The 11,312-nt window shown below is 38.1% G+C and overlaps 2 protein-coding genes across 4 annotated transcripts in view; one reads left to right on the forward strand and one right to left on the reverse strand.

The window, feature by feature from the left end:
- LOC117990245 (chromatin assembly factor 1 subunit A-like) overlaps positions 1 to 6,829 on the reverse strand; it is a 457,923-nt gene extending 451,094 nt beyond the window's left edge. Inside the window, exons 1-6 of one of the 3 annotated variants that reach the window (XR_011237759.1) lie at positions 5,738 to 6,829; positions 5,155 to 5,395; positions 3,899 to 4,366; positions 3,256 to 3,437; positions 2,804 to 2,962; positions 718 to 2,200 (exon numbers count right to left, since the gene is read on the reverse strand). Coding sequence is in view for 1 of the 3 variants with exons in the window: in XM_034977708.2 (XP_034833599.2) it covers positions 1,736 to 2,200; positions 2,804 to 2,965; positions 3,256 to 3,437; positions 3,899 to 4,366; positions 5,155 to 5,395; positions 5,738 to 6,685 (2,466 nt within the window). In the remaining 2 variants the exon portion in view is untranslated. Of the gene's footprint in view, positions 1 to 361; positions 2,201 to 2,803; positions 2,966 to 3,255; positions 3,438 to 3,898; positions 4,367 to 5,154; positions 5,396 to 5,737 lie in introns of those variants that run through there. The other 2 variants (XR_011237758.1, XM_034977708.2) reach the window with 2 other exon arrangements.
- A 536-nt stretch (positions 6,830 to 7,365) lies between these two features.
- Positions 7,366 to 8,749, forward strand: LOC117989858 (uncharacterized). Its single transcript, XM_034977262.2, has 2 exons — positions 7,366 to 7,685; positions 8,600 to 8,749. The coding sequence occupies exons 1-2, from the start codon at positions 7,389 to 7,391 to the stop codon at positions 8,747 to 8,749; spliced, it is 447 nt and encodes a 148-aa protein (XP_034833153.1). The 5' UTR covers positions 7,366 to 7,388.
- The last annotated feature ends 2,563 nt before the right edge of the window (positions 8,750 to 11,312 follow it).

An 11,312-nucleotide genomic window follows, 5' to 3' on the forward strand; every position in this document is an offset into this window, starting at 1 on the left:
AACCTATATCCATGCGAACGAAGTCGCGGGCATCAGCTATAAGTGTTTAATAAAACTGACCTACATTATAAGTCAGAGAGTAAGTCGGTTTTTATTCATTGACTTATATATTACTTCGTATGGACAGGGCTATTGAACAAACAAAATGGCACCGACTCAGTGGTGCTTGGTAGCATCAATGCCACTTCTGTGACTACGTCTGGATTTCAAACGGGTCGTTCATTAGATCCATCGCTCGCTATCCCGCACCGGGTTAGCGCGGGGCCTGCACAGCCGGGACTCCGCCCCCCGATTGCTATCTCGACCTATTGGAATTGAATTAATTTAATATTTTAAGATTTAAAAATATAAAATACATTACTTAAAATTTCTCAAATGGTTTATTTAAATAAAACCTAAAATATTACATAAATATTTACAGATCATAATTAATTCTAAGAAATAAGAATGCTTCAACTAGATGCTTGCTTGTTATATGTAAAAACTATCAGCAATAAAGAATTTATTATTATAATCTATAAGAATGCTAGTTATTATTTAACTCCGATATAGTGGCTAATTCCACTGTACACAATCTTTAAACTAAACTAAAATAGCACGTCTAAATCTATTGCTATCCCTTTCATAATGTTGCTTGCGGAAAAGGATGGCACTAAATTTAGACCTGTTAATTTAGTTTAGTTTAGAGATTGTGTACAAGAGAATCGGCCCTATTACCTATTTTATAGTTAGTTTAGTGACAGATAGGTACATTTTAATATTATTACTGGATGAATGATGTGCGAACGCATAACAGACAGACAAACATAAATTTTGAATATAATGTGTGCTACGAAATTTTGTTTTGCATAATAATTTAAAAACTGATTGGTAGGTACTAGTAGCAAATTGTATTTTCAAATCACCGTTTTCAGTATTCGTATTCACCCTCAAGTTATCGCACACTTTAGTATTTCAGTATTTCAAAATCAGTTTTCTTGAAACCTAAAAATATAGAAATTTAGATTTTTTTTCACATGTTTAAATACTTCACTTGGTAAATCCACTTTGTATTTTTTATTTGAATAAAAACTTTTATATTCTTTTCTATATCGACCCCTCCTACACATAAGGTCGTAACTCACTTGTGGAAAATGAGATATTTAGCTCATTACAATAACAAAATTTATTAACTTTACATATTCCTGATAAGAAAATCTTAATTTTCTTAATAATTCATTAAACTCGAAGCACTACTGATATAGACGCATCAGCGAAAGCGGCTTAGTCTATTAAAAATAAAAATAATAATAATTATTATTTAAAATAATAATTAACGAGATATGCAAACGCGTAATAGAGTCGTATAACGTGATACGACTTTATGCGTTGAACAATTAGCACGCACCAAGATCAATCAGAGTTACCAGCGTCGTATAATACAGTTGGCACAGATAAGTTCCGCGCATAATGTCATAACACAGTACTTTATAATATTAATGTGTGTGTTTTTATAATACTGCTAAGGTACTTCTAATCATACGCTAGGTTTTAGTTGAAATAATGATGTCAATTTTAAGCAATCTCAAACTCAAATAAACGCTTGTACTGAAAACTTATAATTTTCACGTTACGACCCTATGTGTAGGAGGGATCGATATTATAATTTACATAAACAGTGCAGTTAGAGCTTCACTGCATCTTAAATAAACATTTAAAAATCTAAAAATTATTTAAAATGTATAATAAACCATATTCACGAAGTCTTTAATTTTTTCAGAAATGTATTTATCCCAGGCTGATTTTTCAACACCTCTTGATTAGTCTTTTTACTATCCACTTTCGGTTTTTTCCCATCTTTTTCATCTGTCGCTTTTGATTTCTTTTTCTTTTCAGTTTTCGGGCTTTGTTGTTCGCTATCTGCCCTTTTCTTTTTTACCTTCTTTTTCTCTGGTTCCACACTTTCATTTGCGGGTTGTAATAATGGTGTTGGGTCGTTCATAATCAAAGAGAATTTTCCAAAATAATCCCATATAGCATCTGCACATTTTTCTGGTTTTCCTCCATCTTCTGTCTCCCACGATAAGCCATAGAACCAAGGTTTTAGCTTTTCCGTAGGCTTTTTCATCTCATTTTCAAACTCGTCTTCTAAGTGCTTGAGTCTTGCTTTCTGAGTTTCTGGTGAAAGGGACTGTACATCGTCTTCGTCCATCGTTGCTTCCTGTAATTTTCAATACATAGCACAATTCAGAAAAGCCGTGATAGCCTAGTGGTTAGGACGTCCGCCTCCTATTCAGGAGGTCAGGGGTTCGATCCCAGGCACGCATCTCTACCTTTTCAGAGTTATGTGCGTTTAAAAAATTTAATATCACTTGCTTTAACGGTAAAGGAAAACATTGTGAGGAAACCTGAATGCCTGACAGTTCTCCATAAAGTTCTCAAAGGTACTAAGGTGTGTGAAGTCTGCCAATCAGCCCTCAACCCGGGTGGTGGACTACGGCCAAACCCATCTCTTACTGAGAGGAGACTTCGGCTGACTACTGCTCAGTAGTCAGCTGACGATGAGTTGATCATGATGATGATGACAATTCATATCATCCTTTACACAAACTACTCTATAACAAAAGTAACGATACAATTTATAGCCTCGATAGCAACGGTTATAGGAGCGGACTAAATTCTGAAAGGTCACCGGTTCTAACCCCACCCGTTGTACTATTGTCGTACCTACTTCTAGCACAAGCTTAACGCTTAGTTGGAGGGGAAAGGGGAATGTTCGTCATTATTGGCGAATATTCTTTAAAAAACGCTAAAAAAGTGTCACCTCGTCACTCAAGTATCCGTGGGGCACAAACACTTCATTGTCAACCTCGTACTCGTCGGCGTCTTGCTCATCTTCGCTGCCCGCAGCGCTGCCGTCGAGGCTCTCACCGTCTTGCTCTTCTTCCCACTCCTCGTCACTGTCCACTTCATAGTCTAGGAGCTTCTGATGATAAAACACATGCTTAATCCATACATATACATGCTTAAAGGACCATCCATTTAACCATCGTATTGACCTGATAACCAATACAGTTTTAATGTATGCTATGATTCCATGTGCGAAATCGACATGGGTCGCTTCGCGCATTCGTAACAGTTCGTTCAATTTCGGCGCTTTCTATAACCTTTGGCTTTAACCAAAACTTCGGCCCATTTTGGCGGAAGCGGAAGATGGTTTTTTGGCCATAAGTGGCCAAAGCCGAAGGTTTGATCGCCCACTAAATATTTCCTTACCTCATCAGTCTTGAATGGTTGTCTTGGCTTGATAAAGGAACTTTTCTTCCTCCAGGTACCCCAGTATGGTGGTCTCCGGTTGTCGTGGAATGCTAACAGTTTGGGGCGGAGTTTCTCATGTGGCGCTGAGTCACATGTGATGATCTGACTTACATTGTCCACAGGTGGTGGCAGTTCATCTTCTGAAATAAAACATTAACTATTTTCGTAAATACTATAAATATTATAAAATCTAGATGATGCCGGCGACTTAGGCTGAAATCTATAGAGGACACTTTGACTTTGCTCAGACTTAAGATTGAATTAAAACGAGACAGACTTATGTGAGAGATATAGCTCGGTCTCATTTTAACTCTGTCTTAAGTCTAAGCAAAGTCAGAGTGCTCTCTATAGATGCTCACCCTTAGTCTGCACGGATTTTTGGCGGTACTTTTCATCCTGGGGGGAACTCTTTAATTCTCCAGGATAAAAATACCCTATGCCCGTCTCTAGGATGCAAGCTATCTCTGACGAAAATCCGACAGGACTAGAGAGAGGTCAGGTGCAGGACCAATGGCTTTACCTGGTCTTCACAGCATGTGGGTGACACATTGCAAATGCACAGGAAAAACTACTTAGTACTTTTAGTAAAAAATGATCTTACCAACAATCATAACATCGTCATCATCCTTATCAGTTAACGGCCAAGTCTTTCCATCAGTCAAAGGCTTTCTTGAACCCTCCTTCAAACTTTTTATGTACAATGACTTCGCGGACACACTTTGTTCCAGCAAAAAATTATCTAAAGTTTTCTTACTATCATCATTCAAACTAACTCTAGTGGTGGGAGCTAGCCTCATATCAGATTTAATTGTAAAACTTGATAACATATCGTTTTTGCTGACACAATTGGTAGTAACTGGATCCTTTTCAGCTTTTTGTTTTGGCACAAAGAAAGAAACAAAGGCCTCTGCAGCCTTCTTTTTCTTTTGCTCTTGCTCTAGTTTCTCTTGTTCTAATGCTTCTTGCCTTTTTTTCTTTTCGTCTTCTCTGGCTTCTTTCTCCTTTCTTCTCTGTTCCTCCTTTTCTTCCTTCTCTTTGCGCTTTTGCCCTTCTTTTTCTTCTCTCATTTCTGGAATGTAAAAAAATATTATGTAGTACATAAATAATCTAAATAGAGCATAGAATTTTTCAACTAAATCAATAAAAAGTGGGTACGTATCACTACCCATATTATAAATGCGAAAGTGTTTGTTTGTTGGTTTGTCCTTCAATCAAGTCGCAACAGAGCAACGGCTTGACGTGATTTTTTGCATGGGTACAGTTAACTGTACCCATGCAAAAAATCACGTCAAGACCTAGAGAGTGACATAAGTTACTTTTTATGATGGAAAATCAAAGAGTTCCCATGGGAATTTTAAAAACCTAAATCTATGCGGATGAAGTTGCGGGCATCAGCTAGTATTTAATACTTTTAGTCATCAGCCTTCCTCGTCCAGTCTCTTTATATTGTTGGTCCATGCCAATAGTTTGGACTATGTCAGCAACCTTGGTTCTCCTGCGGATCTGCTCATTTCAGATCTTATACCTCAGGGAAACTAAGATAGCCCTCTCCATAGCTCACTGAGCAACTTTGAATTGTTGAACAAGGCTGTTTGTCAGTGTCCACATATCAGCACCATAGGTGAGTTGTAAACAATTGAAACAAATTGCAGAGTATGTAGTTATGTCAAGCTGAATTGAATCAATTAAAAAAAAAAACATACAGTCGAATTGAGAACCTCCTATTTTTGAAGCCGGTAAAAAAGATTAGACAGTAAAATCATATTATACAGAACACACAGAAACACAAATTACACATAGAATTCATTTAATACACATTTATCCAGTACACTTTAAAGATCTGATATGCTTACTTACTTTTTTCTAACTCCCTCTGTTTTTCCTTCTCCTCTTTTTCTTTCCTTCTCTGCTCCTCTTTACCCTCCCTTTCTTTCTTCTTCGCTTCCTCCTTTTCTTCCCTTTCCCGTTTTTTCTGTTCATCTTTTTCTCTCTTCTGCTTTTCCCTTTCCTCTTTTTCTAGTTGTTTCTTTTTCTCACGCTCTAACCTTTCCTTTTCTCTCTCTTCTTTTTTTTTAGCAGATTCTATTTTTTTTTGCACCTGTAATAAAATATTTGATTTAAATCATGACTGAGCTGATATTATATGGTACAACATTCTCTCTCATCTCAACTTAACCTATCGCCGGTCCACTACTGAGTATGGGTGCAAGTACTATCCAACACACCTAGTTTCTCCTTTCACCAAAGGTTGCCTGGTAGATTGCTGTGAGCAATAAGGCCGCCTTTGCATACAATTATTTTTTAGTTTTAGTTTCTTTCTTTTTGTTATGTAATATAATTTTTTTGTGTGCAATAAAGTATTTCTATCTATCTATCTATCTATGGGTCTGCTCTCAGATTGAGAAGGGTGTGAGAGATACCACAGAAATGAATTACTTACTTGCTTTGGTGTTGAATTTGTGTTTGTTGAACTATTCATAGATACATCTCCTTGACTATTGGTAAGAGACACTTTTCGGTTTGAACGTCTAGGAGTAGACGGATCGGAACTGAGAGATTCATCACAATTACTAACAACTGAACTATCTAAGTTTTTACTGTCTTCAATTTGTGATTTAATTCTTTCACTCCTCTTGGGAGACTTAGCACTTGTATCTTGTTTTCCTATCTCTTGTAAGTCCATGTCCTCCTGGTCTCTTTCTGTGTTTTGCTTCTTAGGGCTACGTTCATGAGATTTATCAACATTAATCGATTGTTCTAAAAGAGCATTGGGTTTGTTTTCATCACTTTTAGTCACATTATCTGAACTATTTGAGTTATCATCTATAATATCAATAATATTATTTTCTGTGACTTTTGTTAGTTTTTCTTCTGTCTCTTTTTTTGTGTCCTCTTTTTCAGTGACATCTTTACCTGTATCATCTGCCTCATCAATGTCCATCTCCTCTAAACACTCAACTTTATCACTTTCATTCCCGTCGCAATTCTCGTTTTTTTTTACGGAACCATTTTGTACAACTTTGGAGGTTTTCGCACCTCCTTTCCTCTTCTTAGCACCTTTAGACTTCTGTAATTTCTTTTTCCATGCAATATCTACTAACTTCGCCATGGGATTAAGATGTACGGGGACTTTTTTAACGTCTGTCGTGGTATTGCTATCATCGTCGCTTATCACTAATACAGGGTCTTCTTGGCTATTTTTTTTAGATATTTTACCCACTTTAGTAACTGGTTCGGGCTCCGGGGCAGACAATTTTCGTTTCCTAGACGGAGGAGTTATAGATTTCGGCGATACATCGCTCAAAGTTTTGAATGGAAGACGTGCTTGTTTTAAAACTTTTTTCGACGGCGTAACTTCTTCACTGTCCGATGATTTCGAAGTTTTCATATTTATAATATGGAGATGAATATCAAAATACACAAGTAAATAGCACGTTAGTACTAAGTTTTGTGTTTTATTAATAAAAACAATCACATCACAATTCACAAGTGAACACTTTGTTTAACTTTGACATTGACAGATAGGAAAACGCGGGAGTTTTGTACAATCGGATATGAATACTAGGTATAATAATATCATCGACAGGATTTAGGAATACACCATGAATACACCTACGTAGTAGTAACTAACTACAATAATAATATATAAACAACACGTAGGTATTCAAATTCCATACTTTTTTAAAATTGATTAATTTAAAATATTATAAAATACATAGTTCTGTGCAGAAAATGTTTAGAAGAAATAATTTTATTTTTATTCAAACCACCAAAATCTTAGTAATATCCAAAATTAATGTACCTATATTGTATTTCCGGTGTGTTGATATGTTTCCCAACCTGGGAACATAGACTACACTCCACACTACCATTCAAAGAGTATAAATAAACACTATGTACTCCATAGTCATAATGTCCGTACTACACGGCACCAAGTGTAAAAGTTAATTATATTTTCGACTACGAGAGTCGGAAGTCGAAAACATAAAATTGGAATAATTAAAAAGAAATCCATTGTCAAAAAATCAATGCATGATCTTGTTGTGAATAAAATTTCTTATTTATTGATCTAGAGCTCGATAAAGCAAAATATGGGCAAGAAATTTGAGTTCAGAGATGTGTCCAGCGGATTACAGAAATTAAGAAATTTTTTGTTGGGTAGAAAACATGTCCTGCACGGTAGATTTATCCCACTACTGTCTCCTAGGACGCTCCCTCCCCCTGACATACCTAGGGGCCCTGATAGTAAATATTCGGACATGTATTATTATAAAAGAAATATTTATAATTCCATCCAGCCTCCTGTAGTAGCACCAATAGCGGAAGGACCGCCTATTTTAAGAGATCCTACAAAAAAGGCCCCGTCAGGTGGCATACGTGCTGATGCCGTAAGTTGTTAAAATATAAAAGGAAAAGGTGACTGACTGACTGACTGATGCACAGCTCAAACTACTGGACGGATTGGGCTGAAATTTGGCATGCAGATAGCTATTATGACGTAGGCATCCGCTAAGAAAGGATTTTTGAAAATTCAACCCCTAAGGGGGTGAAATAGTGGTTTGAAATTTGTGTAGTCCACGCGGACGAAGTCGCGAGCATAAGCTAGTTACTTAATATACTTCCGTGGGATTTGTGGGAACTTTTTGATTTTCCGGGATGAAAGTCGGTACCTACTCTATGTCCGCCCCCAGGATGTAAGCTACAGTGCGACAATAAGGCATCTTAGACTGCATCATCACTTACCACCAGATGAGATTGCAGTCGAGGGCTAACTTGTATCTGAATAAAAAACATTTTCAACTTTATGAAAAGCTTTTGGGCAGGCATCAAATGGCATGGAAAGCACCCTATGTTTTTCTTTGCTTTTAAAAAACAGTTTTACCGTACCTTTATTATCTTTGATGAGTTTTTTGCAATTTCAAGAAAATATTAGATAGGTATAGGTAGCTAACTATATATATAAACTGTACCTACTCTTTTTTAGGGTTCCGTACCCAAAAGGGTAAAACAGGACCCTAATTGCGAAGATTCCGCTGTCCGTCGGTCTGTCTGTCCGTCTGTCACCAGGCTGTATCTCATGAACCGTGATAGTTAGACAGTTGAATTTTTTACAGATGATGTATTTCTGTTGCCACAACAAATAATAAAACACTGAATAGAATAAATATTTAAGGGGGCTCACATACAACAAACGTGATTTTTTGGCTGGTTTTTATAGATACGGAATATACGGAGCCCTTCGTGCGCGAGTCCGACTCGCACTTGGTCGGTTTTTACAGTTTGCTGTTATTTTATATTTCAGATTAGTTTTAACACTGCGCCCACTCCAGGTCCGGCATGGTGGTGGGATGGCCACTGCTATTATGAATGCGTACCAGATCCTTCTAGTTCCCCCCCTCCTACACAAGAACCGGATCCCTATTGTCCCCAAGAAGCTTCTCCTCCAAAATAATCCTATTGTCTTAATTTATGATTTAAAATAAATTGGTAGGTACATTGGTAATTAAAACGTTATATTTTCTATTTAACTATATATTTTTCAAGAAAATAAAACCTCCAGAAGCAGTCCTGAAAGAACAAATACAACTTTTACAAGATTAGGATTTATCTAAATTCTAAAATCTTTCCGATTTAATTTCCCTAGTGCAGCAGTAGGTACACGGCGATGAAATAATATTAATTCATCCTGTGCGTTCAGCTTTACATGTACATGCACGATAGTTTAACCTACCCCATTACTCTAGTCTATAGAATTTTCCACAGATATGTCCAGATTTGCAACTAGTGATGGCCCCCTCAGTCCCTCTCGCTCAAGCAGATTTTCTTACTTGTGAAATGTCATTCCTTCTAACACTTCACGTTGTTCGCCAAAATCTCACGTAGAAATACATTTTGGCAAACAAAAAAAAGTGGCCACGGTGATAGCGACAAAACTTACCTAATCATTCTGCCACGTTCTAATATGCGTTTAGCTATCTCGCTCTAACAGAGTGTCACAATAGGGCTACTTCTAATAGTCCTTGTTCTGAGGAATTTTCAGTTTTCTTCTTGTCTACGCTGGTAGGTACCACGAATACCTACCTACCACGTGATTATGCACGCGATCAATGATGATCACGCAGCACGCTTCCCGCCAATTATATTTAAAGTTCAAACAGAGACTAGCGGTTTTTTACCCAACTGCGGCGAAGACCAAGGGCGGGTTATGTGTTTAACCTGTATGTATGTATGTCCGCTTGTAACTACTGAACAGCTCAACCGATTTGGATAAATGATATGTGATTAGATTCGTCTTGATGGCGCGAGTATCACTACGAAGCTTAAATTCTCAAAAATCTAAATGGATTTTATGCGCATTTATGTGCGGGCTGAAATAGAAATCTTTTCAAGAGCCTCGAGTCGGGTATCAAAATAAAGGGCTTTTAAAGCCCGCACATTAAAGCACATAAAATAAGCCATTAAAATGGATGGTATGGTTTAATAAAAAAAAAATTAATAAAAATCTATTCGTTATCTAATCATTTTTACTATTAAAAACTTTTTTATTTAACATAATAATAAACTTAAATAAAATATAGTTAAACTTTGTTACTCCTACTCGTTAGTTAAGGAGCGACAACTCTACAAAGATCATGGGTATTTATCTACCTATAGTACGCGACAGGTAGAGATGGCAATCGGGATATGAGGCAGAGGGACACACACCCGCCCCCGCACGTTATACGCGCTCGCCCGCACCGGGTTAGCGCGGGGGCTGTGCGGGTGTGCCGGGCATTCCCTCCCCAAACGCCATCTTGACCTGTCGCGTACTATACCTAGTGATTAGGCTTTAATCTCTTCTCCGGCGTAGAGTGCGGTTGGTACAGTCGGCTACAAAATGATATTTATTTCTCATTTAAACTAAAAACCGAGGAGGTTTTTATCTCATCATTATAATCTGCCTGCGGACGTCTACAACTGAACAAAAGTCGTTCGGCAAAGAGCGCCTCAGCGTTCCTCATCCAGCCCCTTCCCGCCACCCTCTTTGTATCGTTGGTCCACCTTGTCGAAGGATGCCTCACACTAAGCTTACTTATTCGCGGTCTCTACTCTAGAACTTTCCGTCTCCACCGGCCATCGTTCCTACGTCAAGCATGGCCTAGCCGTTGCCACTTCAATTTGCTGATGATTTGGGCTAGCTAAGTCAGTGATCTTGGTTGTCCTGCGGATCTTTTCATTTCGAATCTTATCCTTCAGAGAAACTCCTAACATCCCTTTCCAGAGCTCGCTGAACGACTTTAAGGGATGATGGAACCCGAGCCGTGCCACGTCCGAGGAACGTCCGACGCGTAGACGATCCACGTTCACGGATTGCAATTTTGTATGAAGAAATGTAACACAGACGAGGCTCGGATGACTCGAACACGGCATGGTCTGATGTGATCTCATACAAATTCCCAATCTGGTGTCTCGGACGCGGCACGGCTCAGGTCCAGCACGGTCTAGCATATAAATCATCCTGATTGGTCGGATCAAGCCCTTTGTTAGTGTCCATGTTTCAGCGCACAGTGAGGATGGAAAGTATGTACACTGATTATAAAGTCTTTCGTCTTCAGATTTTACGAGTTTTTAAAATCAGTTCCCTTATTATAAATGCGAAAGTGTGTGTCGTTTGTTCTTCAATCACGTCGCAACGGCGCAACGGATCGACGTGTTTTTTTGCATGGGTAGGTAGGTATAGTTAAAGACCTGGAGAGTGACATAGGCTACTTTTATCCCGGAAAACCAAAGAATTCGTGAACAAAGTTGCGGGCATCGGCTAGTTATATATAAGTTTTCTCGTAGTAGGTATTCGACCTGTCGCGCAATATAAGTATCTATAAGGCGTGACCAAATCCAGTTGGTTTAATCCATACTTCCATACTAATATTATAAATGCGAAAGTGTGTCTGTCTTTCACAGCCCATCCGTTCAACCGATTTCGACGAAATTCGGTACACATAATTATAGCTTGCATACCGGGGAAGGACATAGGC

The sequence above is a fragment of the Maniola hyperantus genome, chromosome 17 (genome assembly GCF_902806685.2).
Source record: "Maniola hyperantus chromosome 17, iAphHyp1.2, whole genome shotgun sequence".
NCBI lineage: Eukaryota > Metazoa > Arthropoda > Insecta > Lepidoptera > Nymphalidae > Maniola > Maniola hyperantus.

Excerpts from the sequence above, each read along its gene's own strand:
- LOC117989858 (XM_034977262.2), top strand. The coding sequence starts at position 7,389 with ATGGGCAAGAAATTTGAGTTCAGAGATGTGTCCAGCGGATTACAGAAA. Across the intron at positions 7,686-8,599 it reads GTGGCATACGTGCTGATGCC|ATTAGTTTTAACACTGCGCC; the intron begins GTAAGTTGTTAA and ends TTTATATTTCAG.